The sequence below is a fragment of the Chiloscyllium punctatum genome, chromosome 10, assembly GCF_047496795.1.
Source record: "Chiloscyllium punctatum isolate Juve2018m chromosome 10, sChiPun1.3, whole genome shotgun sequence".
NCBI classification, from domain to species: Eukaryota; Metazoa; Chordata; class Chondrichthyes; order Orectolobiformes; family Hemiscylliidae; genus Chiloscyllium; species Chiloscyllium punctatum.
In genome coordinates this window covers 38,524,029-38,548,400 of record NC_092748.1, presented here as the reverse complement: position 1 = coordinate 38,548,400, position 24,372 = coordinate 38,524,029, and the positions used below count along the sequence as shown (strand labels likewise).

General features: G+C 42.5%; 1 protein-coding gene across 1 annotated transcript in view; it reads right to left on the bottom strand.

Annotated features, from left to right (window-relative positions):
* The window catches only part of dnah7 (dynein, axonemal, heavy chain 7), a 398,230-nt gene that overhangs the window by 366,579 nt on the left and 7,279 nt on the right, over positions 1-24,372 (bottom strand). The window contains exons 2-4 of the mRNA XM_072578963.1: positions 9,272-9,331; positions 7,968-8,052; positions 4,391-4,547 (exon numbers count right to left, since the gene is read on the bottom strand). Coding sequence (XP_072435064.1) covers positions 4,391-4,547; positions 7,968-8,052; positions 9,272-9,331 — 302 coding nt within the window. The remainder of the gene's footprint in view (positions 1-4,390; positions 4,548-7,967; positions 8,053-9,271; positions 9,332-24,372) is intronic.

The window sequence follows — 24,372 nt, the reverse complement described above, 5'->3', positions numbered from 1 at the left end:
TTTCTTACCTGTCTTTTTCAGTTATTTAAGTGCATCGTTTGGTTTTAGTTAGTTCATATAAAGCTAAGCTTACAATGGCAGGGGACTTCAGACCTGTGGCATGTGACTCTTGCTTAATGTGGGAGCTTAGGAACGTGTCTGAACTTGCAAGAAGTGCATCCAGCTGCAGCTGTTGTTTGATCGCATGACAGCTCTGGAGCTGCGGATGGACTACTGTGGAGCATCCGCGATGCTGAGGAGGTCATGGATAGCACGTTTAGAGAACTGGTCATACCACAAGTTAGGAATGCTGAGGGAGACAGGGAATGGGTGACCAAAAGACAGAAAAAGAGTAGGAAGGCAGTGCAGGTGTCCCCTGCCGTCATCTCCCTCCAAAACAGGTATACCATTTTGGATACTGTTGGGGGAGATGGCTCACCAGGGTAAGGCAGCAGTTGTCAAGTTGTCAAGCAGTTCTGTGGCCTAAAACAGGACTCCCGGATGGTATGTTGCCTCCCAGGTGCTCGGGTCAGGGATGTCACTGATCAGCTGCAGGGCATTCTAAGAGGGGAGGGTGAACACCCAGTTGTCTCGGTGCATGTAGGTACCAACGATATAAGTAGAAAGCGAGATGAGGTCCTGAAAGAAGAATTCAGGGAGCTAGGAGAGAAGTTAAAGGGGAGGACCTCAAAGGTAGTGATCTTGGGATTACTACCAGTGCCACGTGCTAGCCAGTGTAGAAATGAAAAAATAGGCAGGATGAACATGTGGCTTGAGAGATGGTGTAGGAGGGAGGCGTTCAGATTTGTTGGACATTGGGACCGGTTCTGGGGAAGGTGGGACTATTACAAAAGGGATGGTCTACATCTGAACCAGACCGGAACCAATGTCCTTGGGGAAGCTTTTGCTACTGCTGTAGGGGAGGTTTCAAACTAATGTAGCAGGGGACTGGGGACCAGAAGAGAAAACAAGTAGGCAGCAAGGGTGAGACTGTAAGAATTATGAAGTATAGCACTAATAAAGGGAAGAATAGGCAGAGAGCAGGTGAGTGCAAAAGAACTGGTGGCCTGAAATGCATCTACTTTAATGCAAGGAGTATCATGTGTCAGGCAGATGAACTTAGAGCTTGGATTGGTGCCTGGGAGAATGACATTATTGCCATCACAGAGACTTGGTTGAAGGAAGGGCATGATGATTGGCAACTGAATGTTCCAGGATATAGACGATTCAGAGAGGACGGGGGAGGGGGGGGGGGGGTTGCATTGCTGGTCAGGGATGATATCACGGCTGTGCTAAAGAAGGACACTATGGTTGTCTTGGGTAGTGAGGCATTATGGGTGGAGCTGAGAAATAAGAAGGGTGCAGTTACATTGTTGGAGCTGTATTATAGACCTCCAAACAGTGAATGTGAGGTAGAATAACAAATAGGTAAACAGATTATGAATAGACGTAGAGGCAATAGGGTGATGGGAGATTTTAATTTTCCCAACATTGACTGGGAAACACTTAGCGTCAGAGGTCCGGATGGAGTAGAATTTGTACGAAGCGTCTAGGAGAGTTTTCTAGAGCAGTATGTCAATAGACTGACGAGGAAAGGGGCCATGTTGGACCTGGTACTGGAGAACAAGCCAGGACAAGTGGTAGAAGTTGCGGTAGGGATTCCTTTGGGAACAGTGACCACAATTCTGTAAGTTTTAGAATACTCATAGATAAAGAAGAGAGTGGTCCTAAGGGAAGAGTACTAAACTGCGCCAAGGCCAATTATATCAAAATTAGGCAGAAGCTCAGAAATGTGGATTGGACACAGCTATTTGAAGGGAAGCCCACATTTGAGATGTGGTAGGCTTTCAAAGATAGGTTAAAGATAATGCAAGATAGGCATGCCCCGTTGAAGGCAAAGGATAGTAAGGGCAAGATTCATGAACCATGGATGACAGGAGAAATTGTACGACTAGCCAAGAGGAAAGGGAAAGCACACATAAGGTCTAGGCAGCTGAGAACAGAATGGGTTCTGGAGGAATATCGGAAGAGTAGGATAAGTCTTAAACAAGGAATCAAGCGTGCTAAAAGGGGTCATGAAATAGCTTTAGCTAGCAGAATTAAGGAAAATCCCAAAGCATTTTATTCTTATATAAGAAGCAGGTGGGTAACTAGAGGAAGGATTGGTCACTAAAAGATAATGAAGGAAGGCTGTGTATCGAACCTGAGAGAATGGGTGAGATTCTGAATGATTACTCTGCATCAGTGTTCACTGAGGAGAAGAACATGATGAATCTTGAGATTAAAGATAAAAGTTTGATTAGTCTGGATCACGTTGACATAAGTAGGGAAGATGTGTTGGGTAGGCTAGAGGTTATTAAGGTGGACAAATCCCCAGGACCGGATGGGATCTATCTCAGGTTCCTGAGGGAGGTGAGAGAAGAAATAGCTGGGGCCCTGACAGATATCTTTGTGGCATCCTTAAATACAGGTGAAGTGCCGGAGGACTGGAAGGTTGCTCATGTTGTCCCCCTGTCCAAGAAGGGTAGTAGGGATATTCCGGGTAACTACAGACCAGTGAGCCTGACGTCAGTGGTGGGGAACTTGCTGGAGAGAATACTGAGAGGTAGGATCTATTTATACTTGGAAAGGAATGAGCTTATCGGTGATGGGCAACATGGTTTTGTGCAGGGACGATCGTGCCTTACCAATTTGATAGAGTTCTTTGAAGAAGTGACCAAGTTGTTAGCTGAAGGAAAGGCTGTTGATGTCATATACATGGACTTTAGTAAGGCATTTGATAAGGTTCCCCATTGTAGACTAATGGAGAAAGTGAAGCCAAATGGTGTGCAGGGTGTTCTAGCTAGGTGGATAAAGAACTGCTTGAGCAACAGGAGACAGAGAGTAGTAGTTGAAGCGAGTTTCTCGAAATGGAGAAAGATGACCTGTGATGCTCCACAGGGGTCAGTATTGGGGCTACTGTTGTTCGTAATTCACATAAATGATCTGGAAGAGGCCACTATTGGTATGATCAGCAAGTTTGCAGATGACACAAAGATTGGTGGAGCGGCAGAAAGCATAAGGGACTGTCAGATAATACAGGAGGATATACATAGACTGGAGAGTTGGGTGGAAAAGTGGCAGATAGCTTTCAATCCAGACAAACGTGAGGTGATGCATTTAAGCAAGTCTAATTCTAGAGTGCATTATACAATGAATGAAAGAACCTTGGGAAACGTTGATGTGCAGAAAGATCTGGGAGCGCAGGTCCATTGTACCCTGAAGGTTGCTGCACAGGTGGATAGAGTGGTAAAGAAGGCATATAGTATACTTGCCTTCATCAGATGGGATACTGAATATAAGAGCTGGCAAGTCATGTTAAAATTGTACAAGACATTGGTTCGGCCGCATTTAGAATATTGTGTACAGTTCTAGGCGCCACATTACCAAAAGGATGTAGATGCTTTGGAGAGGGTGCAGAGAAGGTTTACGAGGATGTTGCCTGATATAGAAGGTGCTAGCTATAAAGAGAGGTTGAGTAGGTTAGGTTTATTTTCACTACAAAAAAGGAGATTGAGGGGAGACCTGATTGAGGTTTACAAAATCATGAAGGGTATAGACAGGGCGGATAGAGACAAGCTTTTTCCTAGGGTGAAAGATTCAATAACGAGACGTCATGCTTTCAAAGTAAGAGATGGAAAGTTTAAGGGGGATACACACGGTAAGTACTTCACACAGAGGGTGGTGGGCATTTGGAACGCGTTGCCAGCAGAGGCGGTAGAGGCAGGCATGGTTTATTTAAGATGCGTCTGGACAGATGCATGAGTAGGTGGGGAGCAGAGGGATACAGATGCTTAGGAATTGACCGACAGGTTTAGACAGTACATTTGGATCAGCTCAGACTTGGAGGGGCCAAAGGGCCTGTTCCTGGGCTGTAAATTTTCTTTGTTCTTTGTTCTTTCTTCACTCTCCCAATTTTACTGGATTTCGCCTGTTGTTTTTTTCAAGGTGGGGAAAGGATTACAGCAGGACTTATTTCATTCCAATTTTTGTGTCCTAAAGTTGTGAAGCCAGAGGGACTCTAGGAATAGTGTCCTGGAATAAATTATGTTTCCAACACATTTTCTCTTCTGCTAGGGAAACATATTGTCTATTGAGGATGTTTTTTGGAATTTAATGTCAGGAAATCAAGAACCCTCGAGGGAGGAAAAGTCCAGGCCGGAAAAGGAAAGGAAACAGTAAAACATGGGAATGACAGCTCCAGTATATTCAGTTCGAAGTATTACTGTTTTTTTTACTAGTTTGTTTGAACTTGTGTCGAAAAATTGTGTAGCATGCTCAAACATTAGTCTACTGTACCATTATGCCATGCAATACTAAAAACACATTTTACAAAAAGAATAAACATGTTATGAACAGAATATGTACTTACATTATAATATTAACAAGGGTACTTCTAAACTGCTCACGTTCCTTCTTTGAAGTGGCAAAACCATCAGAGCTTGAGCGAGTTCCTCCATTTGAGCTGACATCAGAAACCCCAGACTCCCAAGCTTTTCTTCGCTTGCGTTTTTGGGGAGGTGAACCCCCTATATTCAAGAAATTGTTCAGAATATTGTTTTCCTTTTTTAAGTAGAGATAAACATCTGTCTTTGATCATTTCCATCAAGATCTTAAAATTACAATAAAAGGTAGTTCCTTAAATTGCCATATTTCATAACTTTTATTAAAAAATCACCCTTCAGCAACCTAACAACAGGGAGGAAAGGGTCATGTGAGGAAGCCGTGGTTTAATAAGGAAGTAGAATCCCTTGTTAAAGGGAAGAGGGCGGCCTATGTAAAGATGAGGCGTGAAGGTTCAATTGGGGCAATTGAGAGTTATAAGGTAGCCAGGAAGGATCTGAAGAGAGAGCTAAGAGCAGCAAGGAGGGGACATGAAAAGTCCTTAGTTGGTAGGATTAGGGAAAACCCAAAGGCTTTCTATAGGTATGTCAGGAATAAAAGAATGACCAGGGTAGGAATAGGTCCAGTCAAGGATAGTAGTGGGAAGTTGCGTGTGGAGGCTGAAGAGATTGGGGAGACACTGAATGAATACTTTTCATCAGTATTCACTCAGGAACAGGACACTGTTGCCGATGTGAATACTGAGTCACAATTAATTAGAATGGACGGCTTTGAGGTATGTAGGGAAGAGGTGTTGGAAATTCTGGAAAGGGTGAAAATAGATAAGTCCCCTGGGCCTGATGGCATTTATCTTAGGACTCTCTGGGAAGCAAGGGAGGAGATTGCAGAGCCATTGGCCTTGATTTTTATGTCCTCGTTGTCTACAGGAATAGTGCCAGAAGACTGGAGGATAGCAAATGTGGTTCCCTTTTTCAAGAAGGGGAGTAGGGATAATCCTAGTAACTATAGGCTGGTGAGCCTCACTTCTGTTGTGGGCAAAGTCTTAGAGAGAATTGTAAAGGATAGGATTTATGAACATCTGGATAGGAATAATGTGATCAAGGATAGTCAGCATGGTTTTGTGAAGGGCAGATCGTGCCTCACAAACCTTATTGAATTCTTTGAGAAGGTGACTAAGGAGGTGGACGAGGGTAAAGCGGTAGATGTGGTGTATATGGATTTTAGTAAGGCGTTTGATAAGGTCCCCCATGGTAGGCTACTGCAAAAAATACGGAGGTATGGCATTGAGGGTGAGTTGGAGGTTTGGATTAGAAATTGGCTGGCTGGAAGAAGACAGAGGGTAGTAATTGATGGTAAAGGTTCATCTTGGAGTGCAGTTACTAGCGGTGTTCCGCAATGATCTGTTTTGGGACCATTACTGTTTGTCATTTTTATAAATGACCTGGAGGAGGGGCTAGAAGGTTGGGTGAGCAAGTTTGCGGATGATACGAAAGTCAGTGGAGTTGTTGACAGTGAGGAAGCATGTGTCAGGTTAAAGTGGGATATAGATAAGCTGCAGAGCTGGGCAGAAAGGTGGCAAATGGAGGTCAATGTGGGTAAGTGTGAGGTGATTCACTTTGGTATGAGTAACAAAAAGATGGGGTACTGGGCTAATGGTCGGATACTTGGTAGTGTGGATGAGCAGAGGGATCTTGGTGTCCATGTACACAGATCTCAGAAAGTTGCCACCCAGGTAAATAGTGCAGTGAAGAAGGCATATGGCGTACTGGCTTTTATTGGTAGAGGAATTTAGTTCCGGAGTTCTGAGGTAATGTTGCAGTTGTATAAGACTCTGGTGTGGCCGCATCTGGAGTATTGTGTGCAGTTTTGGTCGCCATACTATAGGAAGGATGTGGAGGCACTGGAACGGGTGCAGAGGAGGTTTACCAGGATGTTGCCTGGTATGGTAGGAAGATCGCATGAGGAAAGGCTGAGGCACTTGGGGCTGTTTTCATTGGAGAAAAGAAGGTTTAAGGGTGACTTGATAGAGGTGTACAAGATGATTAGGGGTTTAGATAGGGTTGACCATGAGAACCTTTTTCCACGTATGGAGTCAGCTATTACGAGGGGGCATAGCTTTAAATTAAGGGGTGGTAGGTATAGGACAGATGTTAGGGGTAGAGTCTTTACTCAGCGAGTCGTGAGTTCATGGAATGCCCTGCCAGTAGCAGTGGTGGACTCTCCCTCTTTATGGGCATTTAAACAGGCATTGGATAGGCATATGGAGGATAGTGGGCTAGTGTAGGTTAGGTGGGCTTGGATCGGCGCAACATCGAGGGCCAAAGGGCCTGTACTGTGCTGTATTTTTTTCTATGTTCTAACTGTTGATCATATGTTGGAACTGTTACAAATGAAAGGCACAAGGTGAAATTTACTGCCTCTCCTGGAGGAGGATTGGTGGTGGGGGTTAGTGCTGCAGTGTGGTCTGGAGTGAAAGAGTGTGTGAAGATACCATTACCTTCAAACCTCCCTCCAATTTAGACAGGTCAGGAAAAGTCAAGAACAATCTTTCTGCCCAGAGGTCAATTAACCAGTAGTACATTGGGGCAATGTCACACTGGCCTCCTGCCAGAAAACCTCCAAAAGATAGGCCTAGGGTAGTAGTCTGTGCTCAATGGAGAAAATAGAGAAACTAGGAGCTCAGTTCTCTAGTGAGAACAGAGAAACTAGGAGCAAGACCCTACTCAGTCCTTTAATTAGCACTTGCCCATTCTGCCAGATCTCTCTGTCTGGTACCAGCCAAGCCTGCTTAACTCAACTTTCTTGTTCAACTCTAGTGGCGACTCATGGTGTAGGCCACACTGCAGTATCAGCTGTGGACATTGCTTTCAATGGTGCTGTAAGTACTCGGGAGATGCAGGCCCTCAAGCAGGTTTGGCATCCAACCTCCAGCAGGATTTTCAGGGGGAGTTCCAACACCCATCAACTGGAAGCCTGACATTGTTCGATTACGTGTCTGATTGGGATTAAATCTCATCGGGCCTCACAGAAATGGTTAAGGGAGAGAGGTGTTTACTAGTTTTATAGCCAGGGGATGATCATTCATTGGTATTATTAAAATTCTCCCACTAATAAACAATATTTGTGTGGTCGGAGATTTCAGGCAAAAATGGTCAACTTCAAATCTCCTAAGAGAAGACATTGGCCCATCATCTTCAGCTGCTTCATCAATCATTTCAGTATAAAGTCAGAAATGGGAATGTTTACTAATAATTATACAGCCTTCAATCCATTATATTTAATTGTGTCTCATTTCTTCTGGTTCCTTCTCGCCCTTCAACTGACAAGTTTAAAGTCAGTTCCAAAAGACCCACGGATGCATTGTGGTAACCAAACCAATGGTACAATCCCTTCTTAACCCAGGATTGACATCAGTGTAGCTTGGAGTGAAAGTGTCAAATGTTTATCAATTAAGTGAAAATGTGCAAAATTATCAAAGCTAACAGTCATTGACAAAATTGTTGGAAACAATATGAAAATCTAATCCTCAAGAATGCCTTATGCATGTGATTCTCTATAAATTACAATAGAATCCTGTTGCCATATTTCCAAGACATCAAACTTACTTGTTAAATTAGTTTGCTCATTCTCATCCTCTGCTTGAAGGAAGAAAGAAGGCGAGGCTGATTGCCACAGTGGTTTGGATCGGCTCTAAAATGTTGTACAAACATATTGATAAAAACAGTGCTTGCTTTCTTTCAGACATGACTTTTTATTATGCGTTGTACTTTGGGAAGTTATGAGATGTCAGCTAAGCACAAGGCTGCTAAAGTTCTCCAAAGCAATTACATCCACAATAATTTCATTTTATTAATATCTTAATCAAAGGTAAATTCATCATCGTCCTCCTGGACCATAGGCTGCTGTCTCATTAGACAGACACTGACAGACATTTAATCTGAGGGTCATCACGCCTCAGATGAATAGAGCTTGAGAAGGAAGGTTGATGTCATTCTACACTGCAAACCAGCCAACTGAGCAAACCAACCTCCAAAGGCTATGTTACATTTAACAATTATACAATGTTTCAAAGTATTACTTAGAAAGTTAGCATTATCTTCTGTTTCTACATTTAGCACCTATTATTCATATTTGTGATAATAGGATGTAGCAGCAGGATAAGTTGAATTATGTGTCTACCACTGTAAAATCATAGATTTTCAGGCTCACTGTGGATAACAAAATACACACAGAATATCAACATTGAAAGATTTTAATGTATTTAGTGTTATCATTACAGTTTCAGAATATGTTGAGTTTCTATCTTAATTTCTGTGAAAAAAAGACTTATATGTCTTACTGGAATACTATTAACTCTCCAGCTTTGATATCATGACAGAACATATATTCAGAGATACAATAGGGTATTAAGAATCAGCACAGATATACGAGACACAAAGAAAATACAGAGAATACCACAGAAATATCAATGGAATCAATGCAGTAGGAAAGAGGGTTAACATTTCAAGTCTGTGACTTTCATCAAAAACATTCCCACACAATAATTCTTAGATCTGAATTAGTTTCATAGTTGCTTTTGAACCATCATTGCAAATGATTATGTGATAGTATGATAAACAACTGCAAAGTGATCATCAGAACCTAAAATTTAAACCACTTCCATAAAATCACTCCATCTATAACATCTATTGTTATTTGGGTGATAAATTTATTCTGTTTTGTTATATTCTTTGCTGCCAAAAGCCAACTATATAGTTATATTATTTGATTGTCTCTGGACATTGATGCACAATAATCAATTTAAAGATTAGAAACACGACCCTGAGATTCCAATTTATTCAAATAATTTGCTATAGTGCAGTACAGAATATAGTACATTGTGTTAGACTTCTATCTACAAATACATTACCGCAGGTAACTGGGGTAAAAATGAGACTGCACTCCTTGGCAGCTTTCCTTTATTCTGTGTCTGTAAAATGCAACAAAAATTTCAAATTATAAATATGAAACGACTGAATTTTATGTGTCACACTAATTAAAAATCAGCTGATATGTTTTCATATACATTAGATGTAAAAGAAATTTTGAAATACGAAAAGTAAATGAAAGAGACAAATCTGGAAAACAACCTCAATACCTGGAAACCCAAGGACTGATTCTAATGAACAATGACCTTTACTGGGAGGTCATGTTCAATTTCAGATGGGCTAATCCAGTTTATGAAAATTCAACACTAATGAAAGTAAGTATAAAGAACCAAATGAAAGAGAGAACTTCACTTGAACCTTCCATATCCCCGGAATAACCTGACATGCTTCATTGTTCATCATTATTCTCAAGCATGATCCCTGTTATAGGAGGTGCAGCAAACACCTTGACACAGCAAGACCTCAAAAATTGTAATGAGGCAAAAGTTAATCAGAGCACACTTGTTCTTTGTCGAAAGGTGTCATTGCATTTGGCGCATCCAGTAAACAGGCAAATATGTATGGACCCTCATTTTAATGTTTCATTTGAAACTAATGGGCTGGGTTTTACAATTTCTGGCAATGGTTGTGAAGAATATAAAGGAGTATATAAAATTGAGCAAAGCACAATCTCACTGCTTGTCTGTTTACCCCCAGTCTGTCTGAAAGTTTATGATAGCTGGGGAAGTCATCAGGCTGCCTGACTGCCCTTAGGTCCATTGAAGCCATTAGGTAGTCAATTAAAGGGCCGAATAAGGCCCCTCCACTGCCCTGCCTATGATAAAATACCGGCTCTGTAGCCAGTATTTTATCATAGGCAGGACAGTGGAGGCAAACACCATGTGAAATCGCAGCAGATTTAGCTGTGTGGGCTGTGGTGTCAGACAAGAGATAAGAAATTTCAGTTGCAGACGACCTGGACCAATCAGACACATGTCTGCCAAATACTATATACTGTTGAACATTAGCCTTAGAATCCTGAATCCCACCACCGTATTCCTGCAGACACTCCAAAATCTGTTCTTACTTGGACTCCTCAAAATAATGGGATTTTCTGTAGTCTGAAAAGGTGCTAGTGCTCTTACTGGTACTGCACTTGCTAGCATCTCTCCCAGGGTTGGCTTCGAGAAATTATTATTATTCCCAGCATCAAACTCAGTACAATAGCCTAGAAATTGATGGGCACTGTGTCCATTTTTAAAGTGCTAATAATTGCCTAAGTCTACTACATAAAGAACAGGAAGCATACATTCATTACAAACTGGAAGTGTGTGCCATATTGGTTTAGACAAGAAACCAATATCTAAAGCCAACAAGCGAAATTTCAACTTAATGGCCCAAAGCAGTTTGAAGAACTTGCTGCAAAATTGGTTTCCTCTGAGGCAGGCCACTGCACTTGAGGAACATAACTGGCAACAGATGATCCCAAACTTCAACAAATCAATTCCATCCAATTACCATCTAATGAGTCTACTTTTAATCATCAGCAAAGTGATGGAAGGTGTTACTAAAAATTCATCGAGCAGTACTTATGCGCCACAAACTACTTGTCAATATTCAGTTTGTCAGGGCCAGTTGATTCTAAACTTTATTAAGAGCTTGAATTCAGAGGGTCAGGAGAGTTGAGAGATACTGTCCTTGACATTAAGAAATCCTAGAAAAATGAAGTCAATGGCAATCAGGGTAAAACAGTCTGCTGATTTGTACAAAGTGTTACAACATGGGGTAAACCCTCCCTGCCAATTTAAACCTGCAACACAGAAATGATTTAACCCATGCTGTATCTGTTAAAATTCGAAAAGCAAAGAACTATCCCAAAAGTCAATATTTAAAGTAAAAATTAACAACTTTAATATTTTTAAGTCTAACAGAGGATAATTAACTAACAACTATTTATAACTCATTTATTTAAACCTATCTTTTACCTCCCCCCCCCACCCCCACAATACTAGTCCAATAGAACCCCTCATTAAGATCTAAAAAAAAAATTCAAATTTCATAACCAGTCGAATCTTCGCTTGGTATCTTCCCCTGTAGATTTGCTCTCCAGGCCGGTGTTGGTCTTTTTTCCTGTGCAAACCCCCTCTCCAGACAGTTACCTCTCAGTGAGTTCTTAATGGCAGCCTTCAACTGTTGGTATTTTGGCAGTTCTCCCCCAACTGTTCAAGGTTTCCCGGTCTTATACGCCAAAGCATCGAATCATTTCATTAGTTTTAATATTGTCAAAATACCAAATTCAAACTTGATGGGAGTTTAGTATCTTGGGGCATAATTTAAACTGATTGGCCAAATTTGAATTTGTTTTATTAGTATCATAGCAACCCAGGGACTGTTAGCTGCCAGACCAAATTTTACATTGTAAACTTTCCAGTACTCCATGTTCTTCTCTATGTCCTTCAACTCTCCTAAAGGTACGTAGATACCACTTACACCTTCATAGCGCCTCCCCCTTAAGAAAAAAATGAACCATCACAATGAAAAGATGGCTTCATCTTTCTCTATTCTTTTTTTAATAAATATTTTTATTGAAGATCTTTTTAAATTTTTTACAAAACATCTGTATACAAAAAAAGGAATAACACCAAAAAACAGAAAAGCAGAGGCAGTACAACAAAGTCATGTCACGATACTATTAGTAATGAACAACCTGCCAGAACAAACGTTTCTACTTAAACTAAACGACAGACAAATTAATTAAATATTAAATTAAACTAAATTGAAGTAACTTAAATTAAATTATATCTCACTACTTTATTCTATTTCACTCATCATGCCTCCACTGATGCTACCATCCTTGGGTGCACCCATATTCTTTTTCCCCCAGCTTCCCCCTCCCAGGGCCCACAGGTACCCATACTGATTCCCACAGCTATACCATGGGCCCTAATTAATATTACTGATAAGTGTGCATCAATATAATTTAAAAAGGGCCGCCACGTCTTGTAAAAATGCTCCATTTTATGGTGAACCATATTTGTGAGGTAGGCTTGGGGGAGATGCTCCAACACCAGCCTACGCCACCCGATAAGACCTGGTGATTTTTCAGATGTCCAATTCACTAGAAAGTTCTTCCTCGCAAAATGGGTAAGAATGTTAGACAATCTCTTCCCATTTCCCCCAGAGAGGGCAAATTTGGCAACCCCAGAAGAAGGAATACCAGATCCACGTTAATTTCAATCCCCAGGATGTCCTTTAGCTCCCTTACTATAGCACTCCAGTATCTCTGGATCTTACAGCATGACCAGTAGCAGTGTGTGAGAGTGTCTATGTTAATTTTACATTTGGGACACCTTGATGACGCTCCTCTCTTGAATTTAGCTAGCCTCTCTGGTGCCATATGAGCCCTGTGTAAGATCTTCAATTACATGGCCTGCGCTCTGTTACATAATTAAATTTTCCTTACATTTTCCCATATATCTTCCCATACCTCCAATGAAATATCCTCTCCTAGCTCCCGATTCCAGGTCCTACAGAGTCCTTCCATGTCCCCCAAGGCACAACCTTTCTGTAAATGATACAAACTACTGACTGAAAGAGCATCCGTACACCGGAGTACTCTTTTCTCCATGTCTGACTTGTAAAACTGAGCCAGGAATATGGTCTTCCCCTATATATAATCCCTTATCTGAAAGTATCAGAAAAGACTATTAGACAGCCCATATTTCTGACTTAACTGGCTAAATGTCATCAAGACCTCCCCCTCGAACAAACCTCCCAGGCATGAGATTCCCTTATTCTCCAATAACTTAAACCAGGAGTCCATTGCCTCAGGTTTAAATCCTTGGGCTCCCACCAACAGAGTAAATGGCAAGGTTTTAGACTAATTGCCCTCGTCTTGCCTCATTATCCTCCAGGTTTTCACCATATTTAAAATGATTGGATTCTTACACCACTCAGTCATGGATTTCATCTTATCCATAAATAATAAATTAACTAGAGAACATCTCAAGTGCAAGGCTTCAACTTCAAGCCAAATCAACTCTGAATTCCCCTGTACCCAGTCACCAAAATATGCTAACAGGGCGCTTATTTGATATTTCTTCAAATCCGGAAGATCCACCCCTCCCTCACCCTGCAAATGCTGCCATTTGGTAAATTTAATTAGAGGGTGCCTGTGACACCAAATAAAGGACCCTAGCCAACCATTCAGCCTCCGTAACACTTGTCTGGGTAGCAATAACGAGAGCATTCTCATGAGGTACAGCAGGCGAGAAAGAACATTCATTTTAATCAGGACTATTCAGCTCAACCATGTTAACGGTAACCCCTCCCACCACTACAATTCCTGTTTTATCTTCTCCAATAGTTGTATAGTTAGCTTTAGACAGCTGGTGGAAGGAAGGTTAATAAAATTTCCCAAATACAAAAAACTGTTTGACGACCATCCAAACGGGAACTGCATTCCATTCTTCAGATTAGGCATCTCCACTAATCCCCCTCACCGGCATAGCTTCTGATTTTGTAAAGTTGATCCTGTAGCCCAAGAAACTGCCAAATAAATTAATTGTTTGAGTCAATCGAGGAACAGACTTCTCCAGATTGGTCAAGAACGAAAGGACGCCGTGATTTTATGCTCCCCCATTCCCACCCTTGGCGCCGCTATTTCAGGATCCCTTCTGATAGCCTCAGCTAACAGCTCAGTTGCCAAGGTGAATAACAGAGTGAGAGAGGACACCACTGTCGACTACCTCTCCCAATTATTAAAATTATCTGACTTAGCACCGTTTGTAATGCTGGGATCAATCTTTTCTGGCATACTTGCACTATGTCCATTACCCTCCTGATATTGTTGGAGGAGCTACGGCCCTTAACAAAACCTGTCTAATCTTCTTTTATAATATGGGGCAGGACCTTTTCCAACCTCACAGCCAGCATCTTGGATAGGATTTTAAAATCTACATTCAACCATGAAATTGGTCTGTACAAATAAAAGACCCTAGACAACCATTGAGCCTCCGTAACACTTGTCTGGGTAGCAACAATAGACAATAGACAATAGACAATAGACAATAGACAATAGATGCAGGAGTAGGCCATTCTGCCCTTCGAGCCTGCACCGCCATTCAATATGATCATGGCTGATCATTCCTAATTAGTATCCTGTTCCAGCCTTATCTCCGTACCCCTTGACTCCACTATCTTTAAGAGCTCTATCCAATTCTTTCTTAAAAGAATCCAGAGACTGGGCCTCCACTGCCCTCTGGGGCAGAGCATTCCACACAGCCACCACTCTCTGGGTGAAGTAGTTTCTCCTCATCTCTGTCCTAAATGGTCTACCCCGTATTTTTAAGTTGTGTCCTCTGGTTCGGCACTCCCCCATCAACGGAAATATGTTCCCTCCTGCCAGAGTGTCCAATCCTTTCATAAGCCTATACGTTTCAATCAGATCCCCTCTCAGTCTTCTAAACTCAAGGGTATACAAGCCCAGTCGCTTCAGTCTTTCCGTGTAAGGCAATCCTGCCATTCCAGGAATTGACCTCGTGAACCTACGCTGCACTCCCTCAATAGCCAGAATGTCTTTCCTCAAATTTGGAGACCAGAACTGTACACAGTACTCCAGGTGTGGTCTCACCAGGGCCCTGTACAGCTGCAGAAGCACCTCTTTGCTTCTATACTCAATCCCTCTTGTTATGAAGGCCAGCATGCTATTAGCCTTCTTCACGACCTGCTGTACCTGCATGCTTGCCTTCATTGACTGGTGGACAAGAACACCCAGATCTCTCTGAACAGCCCCTTTACCTAATTTGATACCATTGAGGTAGTAATCTGCCTTCCTGTTCTTGCCACCAAAGTGGATAACCAGACATTTATCCACATTAAACTGCATCTGCCATGCATCTGCCCACTCACCTAACTTGTCCAGGTCACCCTGTAATCCCCTAACATCCTCATCACATTTTACCCTACCACCTAGCTTTGTGTCATCAGCAAATTTGCTAATGTTATTGCTGATACCATCTTCTATATCATTTACATATGTTGTAAAAAGCTGCGGTCCCAGCACGGATCCCTGCGGTACCCCACTGGTCACTGCCTGCCATTTCGAAATGGAGCCGTTAATCACTACCCTTTGTTTCCTATTAGCCAACCAATTCTCTATCCAATCTAGTACTTTGCCCCCAATCCCGTGCGCCCTAATTTTACTCACTAACCTCTTGTGTGGGACTTTATCAAAAGCTTTCTGAAAGTCCAGGTACACTACATCCACTGGATCTCCCTCGTCCATCTTCCGAGTTACATCCTCAAAAAATTCAAGAAGATTAGTCAAGCATGATTTCCCCTTCATAAATCCATGCTGACTCTGTCCTATCCTGTTACTATTATCCAGATGTGCCGTAATTTCATCCTTTATAATAGACTCCAGCATCTTTCCCACCACTGAGGTCAGACTAACTGGTCTATAATTTCCTGCTTTCTCCCGCCCACCCTTCTTAAAAAGTGGCACAACATTAGCCGCCCTCCAATCCTCAGGAACCAACCCCGATTCTATTGAACTCTGGAAAATAATCACCAGCGCATCCACGATTTCCCGAGCCACCTCCTTCAGTACCCTGGGATGCAGGCCATCAGGTCCCGGAGACTTATCAACCTTCAGACCTAACAGTCTCTCCAACACCAAATCCTGGCAAATAGAAATTCCCTTAAGTTCAGGTCCTTCAGCCACTGTTACCTCAGGGAGATTGCTTGTGTCTTCCCCAGTGAACACAGATCTGAAGTACTCATTTAATTCCTCTGCCATTTCTTCGTTCCCAGTAATATATTCCCCTGCTTCTGTCTTCAAGGGCCCAATTTTTGTCCTAACCATTTTTTTGCCTTGGACATACCTAAAAAAGCTTTTACTATCCTCCTTTATATTCTTGGCCAGTTTACCTTCGTACCTCATTTTTTCTCTGCGTATTTCCTTCTTACTAATCCTCTGTTGTTCTTTAAAAGCTTCCCAGTCCTCCGTTTTCCCGCTTATCTTCGCTAAGTTATACTTTTTCTCTTTTAACCTTATATGCTTCTTTACTTCCCTTGTCAGCCACGGCCGCCCATGTCTCCTCCTGGGATCTTTCTTCCTTTTAGGAATGAACTGATCCTGCATCTTCTGCATTATACACAGAAATATCTGCCATTGTTCCTCCACGGTCTTCCCTGTTAAGGTATTATACCATTGAACTTTGGCCAGTTGCTCCCTCATAGCTCCATATTTCCCTTTATTCAACTGAAATATTGTCACTTCAGATTGTACCCACTCCCTCTCAAATTGCAGATTGAAGCTTATTGTATTATGGTCACTACTTCCCAACGGCTCCTTCACTTCGAGGTCACTGACCAATTCTGGTTCGTTACACAATACCAGATCCAGAATCGCCTTATCCCTGGTCGGCTCCAGCACCAGCTGCACTAAAAATCCATCTCTGAGGCACTCCACAAAGTCTCTTTCTTGAGGCCCGATACCATCCTGATTCTCCCAGTCTACCTGCATGTTAAAATCCCCCATAACAACTGTAGTAACATCTTTGCGACAATGTACAGCAGGCGAGAAAGAACATTCATCTTAATCAGGGCTATTCGGCCCAATCATGATAATGGCCCGTGGATGGCATGGTGGCACAGTGGTTAGCACTGCTGCCTCCCAGTGCCAGAGACCCAGGTTCAATTCCCACCTCAGGCAACTCTCTGTGTGGAGTTTGCACATTCTTCCCGTGTCTGCGTGGGTTTCCTCCGGGTGCTCCGGTTTCCTCCCACAATCCAAAAAAAACGTGCAGGTTAGGTGAATTGGCCATGCTAAGTTGCCCGTAGTGTTAGGTGAAGGGGTAAATGTAAGGGAATGGGTCTGGGTGGGTTGCACTTTGGCGGGTCGGTAGTGGATTTGTTGGGCCAAAGAGCCTGTTTCCACACTGTAAGTAATCTAATCTAAAGCACATTCTTCAGGGTCTTTCCCTTTCTTTAAAATGAATTAGCCTCCCTGAGAGAGGGTGGCAGACAATCCTCTGCATATGAATAGTTTTACATCCCCAGAAGTGGCTCCACCAATACATTTATGAATTCCTTATTGAATTTACTTGGAAATCCATCTGGCACTGGTGCTTTGCCACCTTGGAGATGCCTTATTGTTTCCTGCACTTCCTGCAGCATTATAGGCACATTCAACAGGGAAGCCTGTTCTGCGTTTACACCAGGGAAGTCCAGATTCTCAAAAAAAAGGATTGCAATCTCACTGCACCATGTTTGCCTCCGTCCGACTGATATAGTTCTGCAAAGTATTCCCTATATCTAACATTGATCTTCTTCAACTCACAGGTAACCATGTCAGCCTTCTCCCTGACATACTTAATAGATTGGGAAGCTTTTTGTCCTCCTAGCCAAATATGCCAGATATGTACCTGGCTTTTCTCCAAGTTCAAACAATCTTCGTTTAGCAAAGGAGGCCTCTTGTTTTGCCATCTATGTGTGCAATGAGTTGAGAGCTGCCCGGAGGGCCGTAACCCACTGCAGCTTGACCAATGAAGGCCTATTATATTATGTTTCCTCCGCTATCTGCAGCCGGGTCTCCAGCATCCATCATTGCTCCTTCCTCTGCCTCCTTCTAGTCGCAGAATACAAAATGGTCAGGCCTCGTAAATATGCCTTAGTGGCCTCCCAAAGTATTGCTAGATTACTGGTCGTACCCAAGTCGATATCCTAGAAAGCCTCTCGTTCTGATGTACTCAACATGTTTGCTATCCCTTCACAGAAATGGGTCCATGCGCCAGTGCTAGCGCATGATCCAAGACATCTATAATCCCAATTTTGTATACCAATGTTCTGTCTAAACCATCAATTGGCATAAAAAAAGTCAATTCGCGTATGGCGCTTGTATGGGTTGGAGTAGAAAGTAATGTCTCTTCCATTAGTCTGGAGATGCCTCCACACATCCACTAGACCCAACTCCTCACACATGTCCACCAACTGCTTGGATTGCCCGGGCATACCTGTCGGGCCCCTTGGCACCCTGTCAACTTCAGCATCTATTAGGTGATTAAAATCCCTTCCTATGATCGTGTGGCACACCCCAATATTCATTAATTTAGCAACTGCATCAATTAGAAATTTAAGAGGGTGCGCCAGGGGACAATACGCATTCAGGATGCCATACTCTTCTCCATGTATTAGAGCTTTAAGAATGATGAACCATCCATATTCGTCCTTAATTTGCTCCATTATCTGGAAAGGGAGGTTCCTTCTTACCAGTATAGCTACTCCTCTACTCTTAGAGCCGAAGGAGGAGAAGAATACCCTGTCATAACCCCCCTCCTGTAGGTTTCAGATGTTCCTTATCAGTAGGGCGACATCCACCCTTTTTCCTTCCTAAGGCTTGACAACACCTTCTTTCTTTTAATTGGGGAATGGCTCTCGTTTATATTCCAGGTGTCCCATCTGAACAAATCACTAGCCATGGTCATCCAGGGAAACCCGTGGTATTCCCAAGAGGACGATGCTTTTCTGAGGTGTGATGAGTGACAAAGACATTAACTCTATGAAGTCTAAAAACTACTCCTACAAAAACTACTACAACTAAAAAAACTAATCACTACATTTAACTGAAGCAAACACCCAAATAATCCCCAATTCATTAGAGATCTTTCCCCTTGCTCAAAGTGGGGTCTCCTCACAATCCTTGCTACCATCTTAACTCCCTCTAGCTGAGGCCATACCCTAGCCACAGGCAATTCACAAATGAGGAAAACCTGTTATTTACATTCTGAGAGTTAACAATGGCTGCCCATCCCCCTCCACTCATCTTAACCACAGATATAGCCACCCCCAATACAAAATCAAAAGGACAGCAGTAAATAAAAGGGTCCTAGATAATACCCATACGACTGATATATAAAATAATTCTGGTTTTACATCAAGGCAGTATGTTTAAAGCCAATAACCACAAAAAAAGGGGAGAGAAAAGAGAAAAGAAGGGGCAATTAAAAAAATCCATACCATTGTCCGCAACAATGTACCCTCCCCTCCCACCCTGACTCGAATCTTTTAATTCAAAGAATTCATAAAGTCCTTCGCCTTTTCTGCGGAGTCAAAGTTCTATATCGTCCCTCCATGGGCGAAGTGCAACACGCCCGGATACCTGAAGGAATATTTAATGTTCAGGTCCCTTAATTCTTGCTTGACTTCATCAAATACCCTTCTCTTCTTAACTAGGGCTCTTGAGCAGTCCTGAAAAAACATTATCTTTGAGCCTTTGTGCATTAAAGCCAAGGAATTTCTTCCCAGATTTCTTGCTGTTTCAATTATTAACTATTTTTCTATATAATACAGGAGCTGCACAAGGACCGCGCGGGGGCACAGGACCATACATTGCAATCCGGTGGGCCCGCACCACGCTCACCAGGCCTGACTCCAACTCCAGCCCCAGAAACTTCGGGAGCCACTCCTCCAGGAAGCCAACGAGGTCCTGGCCTTCCTCGCATTCCGGAAGACACACGAGCCGTACTTTTTTTCTTCTATTTTCATTCTCCAGGTCATCGACTTGTTCCTGAAGGACCCGAACCTGGTCTTCCAGTGTTTGGATCCTTCCTCTCAAGATCTCCGTCACGGTTGCCAATGTGGGGTCCTCTCCTCCACTGCCTCCATTCTTCGGTCCAGTAGTTGGATTTCCTGCTCATGCTTTTTCAGCATGGCAGATAGTGGTTCTACTGCTGCTTCAATCTTCTCTCGGAGTTTGCCAAATAAATGCTGCTGTCCCATTAGATCCAAAGGGGCCACCCAGGGAGTTTGAGCATTGGCTGCAGGTACCGCCGATGTAGTAGGGGAGTGCCCTACCTGCTGTACTCCTTTAGGCAACTTCATTTTCATTCTGGCCTTAAATATGTCACACACAATTCCAGCAGCTCCAGGTTATCAGCAAGTTTAAATTAGCACTTTTTTCTCCTGGGGGTGGTTGGTGAGGAGGTGGTAAAGGTCCACCTTGCCCTGAGGTATGGCACAGAGCCCAGAATAGCAGACCACTCAGATGACTGCCATCTTGGATCTCCCTTTCTCTATTCTTTAACGCATTAGCATAACATACAGATAACTTTGATCTAAGTTCACCATAACTTCTTCCAATACACCTATATATATAAAACATTAAACAAATACAAATCTCATCTAAACGTTATCAGTTAAATCTGCGAAATTACATCTGCAATTACATGCTCCCAACCGTAACATGTACGATTTGTAAATTAGAAGCTTGTAACATAAGACTCCAACTAAATAGTCTCATATCCTTGTCTTTAAAGCAGTATAAGACTGTAAGAGGATTGTGATCCATGTACACAACCGTCTACAACACATTCTTCATGACGTACACATTATAATGTTGTAAGGGCAGTATCAAACTCAAGACTTCTTTTTTGATTGTAGAATATTTCCTCTGCTACATGTTGAGTTTCTTTGAAAAGTAACCAACAGGCAGTTCAATCCCATCCTCATCTTCCTGTAGCAATGCAGGTACAACTCCTATGTCACTAGCATCAGTGGAGACTTTCAAAGGTTTTTATAAGTTTGGTATTGCTAAAACTGGTTTGGTGGTTAATATTGCTTTCAAATGGTCAAATGTCTCCTGGCATTATCCTGTCCACCATAACTTTTGTGCTCTTCTTCAGCAAATCAGTTAACAATGCCACAACACTGCTGAAGTTTGGAACAAACTTCTGATAGAATCCGCTGAGTCCAAAGAATTGAAGCACCTCTTCTTTTGGAGGTTGGCCATAGAAATTCCTCGATGACCTTCATAGAACATAGAACATTACAGCGCAATACAGGCCCGTCGGGCCTCGATGTTGCGCCGCCCTGTCATACTAATCTGAAGCCCATCCCACCTACACTATTCCATGTACGTCCATATGCCTGTCCAATGACGACTTAAATGCACTTAAACTTGGTGAACCTACTACCGTTGCAGGCAAAACATTCCATACCCTTACTACCCTCTGAATAAAGAAACTACCTTTGACATCTGTCTTATAGCTATCTCCCCTCACTTTAAAGTTGTGTCCCCTCGTGTTTGCCGTTCACATACTTGGAGAAAGGCTCTCCCTGTCCACCATATCTAACCCTCAGATTATCTTGTATGTCTCTATTAAGTCACCTCTCAACCTTCTTCTCTCTAACGAGAACAGCCTCAAGGCCCTCAGCCTTTCCTCGTAAGACATCCCATCCATACCAGGCAACATCCTAGTAAATCTCCTCTGCACCCTTTCCAAAGCTTCCACATCCTTCTTATAATGCGGTGACCAGAACTGTACACAATACTCCAAGTGTAGCCGTACCAGAGCTTTGTACAGCTGCAACATAACCTCCTGGTTCCGGAACTCAATCCCTCTATTAATAAAGGCCAAAACACTGTATGCCTTCTTAACAACCCTGTCAATCTGGGTGGCAACTTTCAAGGATCTGTGTACATGGACACCGAGATCTCTCTGCTCATCTGCACTCCCAAGAATCTTACCATTAGCCCAGTACTTTGCATAACGATTACTCCGTCCAAAGTGTATCACCTCACACTTGTCCACATTAAACTTCATTTTCCACCTCTCAGCCCAGCTCTGCATCCTATCTATGTCTCTCTGCAACCTACTACATCCTTCACAACTCCACCAACCTTAGTGTTGTCCGCAAATTTACTAACCCACCCTTCTAAGCCCTCATCCAGGTCATTTATAAAAATGACGAACAGCAGTAGACCCAACACCGACCCTTGCGGTACGCCGCTGGTAACTGGACACCAAGATGAACATGTTCCATCAACTACAACTCTGTTTTCTTTCAGCAAGCCAATTACTGATCCAAACTGCAATGTCTCCCACAATCCCATTCCTCCGCATCTTTGCCTTCCATGGGGTCAACCTTCCATGACCAATTTTATGTCACAAGAATGTCACCTCTGCTTTCGCAAATTCAGTTTTATTTAAGTTTGTTCACAGTTTTGCTTCTCGTAGTCATTCAAAGAGGTCTGCCAACTGTACCATGTGATCTTTCCAGGACTTATTAAAGATCACTACATCATCCAAATAGACTGCACAGTTTGTTAACCAGCCACAACTCTGTTCATGAGTCTTTGGAATGTGGCAGGTGCGTTCTTCATTCCAAAGGGCATCACTTTAAACTGATTTGGCCCATTTGAGGTTACAAACGCAGAAATTTATTTCACTGTCTCTGATAAAGGTACCTGCCAACAACCACGCATTAAGTCCAACTTGGTGATGTTATTCACTTGTCCAACTTTCAAAGTACAGTCCTCCAATCTCGGAACTGGATATGAGCCCGATATTGTCATGGCATTGACCTTCTGATAATCCACAGAATTGATGGGTCCTGTCTGGTTTGGGAACTAAGACGATTAGCGAACTCCATTTGCTCTGCCTTGGTTCGACGATATCCTCATTAAGCATGGCTTCCACCTCCGTCAAGACCTGTCTGGCTTTGAAAGGAATAAGCTAATAGGGGTGTTGTTTTATTGAAACAGCAGTCCCTACGTCTATTTCATGTACAATAGCATTAGTCCTCTCCAACTGATTTGTATATATGTCCTTTTACTGCAGTAACAAACCTTTCAACTGCTTCCTACGCTCATGAGACAAATAGCTTACTAAACTATCCCACTCCTCAAGGACCTCCTCATTTTTTAATCTATTTTGAGGCACATCAAAATCCACATCATCTGGTTTGATTCCTCACTTTGCAGGGCAGTAACTAACACCTGTTTCTCCAGTTCTTTCTCTCTAGTATAATACAGTTTCCACACGTTCACATGACATACTCAATACCTTTTTTTTCTATCTGGCAAGTTTACTACATTGTTCACCTGACTCAACTTTTTCTCAATTTGATAGGGACCACTAAACGTGGTTTTGAAGGGATCTCCTATCACTAGTAACAGTACTAAGATGTCATCCCCTTGGGAAAATATCTGGGTCTCAGAGCTTTTATCTGCCACCTGCTTCATTATATTCTGTGCCTCTTTAGGTGCTGTTTGGCTAACTCACCTACTTAATTTAATCTCTCCTTCACCTCCGATACTTAATCTAAGTGTGAGATCTCCGACTTTGTTCCTATCAAATTTTGTCTAATTAATTTCAAAGGGCCTCTCACATCATGCCCAAATATTAACTCAAAGGAAATGAACTGAGTAGATTCATTTGGGGCATCTCTAATGGCAAACAATACAAATGGGATATCTTTATCCCAATCATTCGGATAATCCTGACAGTATGCTCTCAACATGGTCTTCAAAGTTTGATGCCGGCTTTCTAAAACTTCCTGGAATTCAGGATGGTATTTGATTTAAAGTGTTGTATACCTCAGCTATCCATAACCTCCTTAAACAGCCTAGTAGTAAAATTTGACGATTATTCCGACTGAATCTCTCTGTACAGCCCATACTGTGTGAAGAAAGCTACCACCTTTTTTGCCTTGATACTCCGTAATGGAATTGCCTCCGGAAATCTGGTGGACACATTCATTATGGTTAACAAGTACTGGTTCCCACTTTTAGTTCTCGGGAGGGGACCTACACAATCAATTATAACCAAGAATTGGCAACAAAGGTGCTGACTTTAATACCGCCTGTGCCTTACCTACCATTGGCAAGTATGACACATACAGCAAAAGTTAACCACATTTTTGTGCATTCCAGGCCAATTAAAAATGTTTTTGTACCTCAGCTTGAGTCCTGCCTACCCTTAGATGACCTCCTATAGGTAGTTCATGTGCTATCCATAACACCTCCTGTCCGCATGCTACCAGCAACACAATCTGGTGCACTTCGGTCCATTTCTCTTCTGCACTAACCAGCCATGGTTTCCGTTTCTGTCTGAGGATTCTATCTTTCAGATAATAACCCTCAGGGATATTCTCTGCCTCCTTTTCAGAATACACATCCACATATACATCTTTTATCATCTTGTCTTGCTGTTGCAAGTCCCTTAGCCTTTCAGGACTAAACACTTCTGCCTGACCCTCTGCCTATTCAGGTTTTTCCTGCACCATTATGTCAAACAGGGTATCCGCTAACTGAACCTCA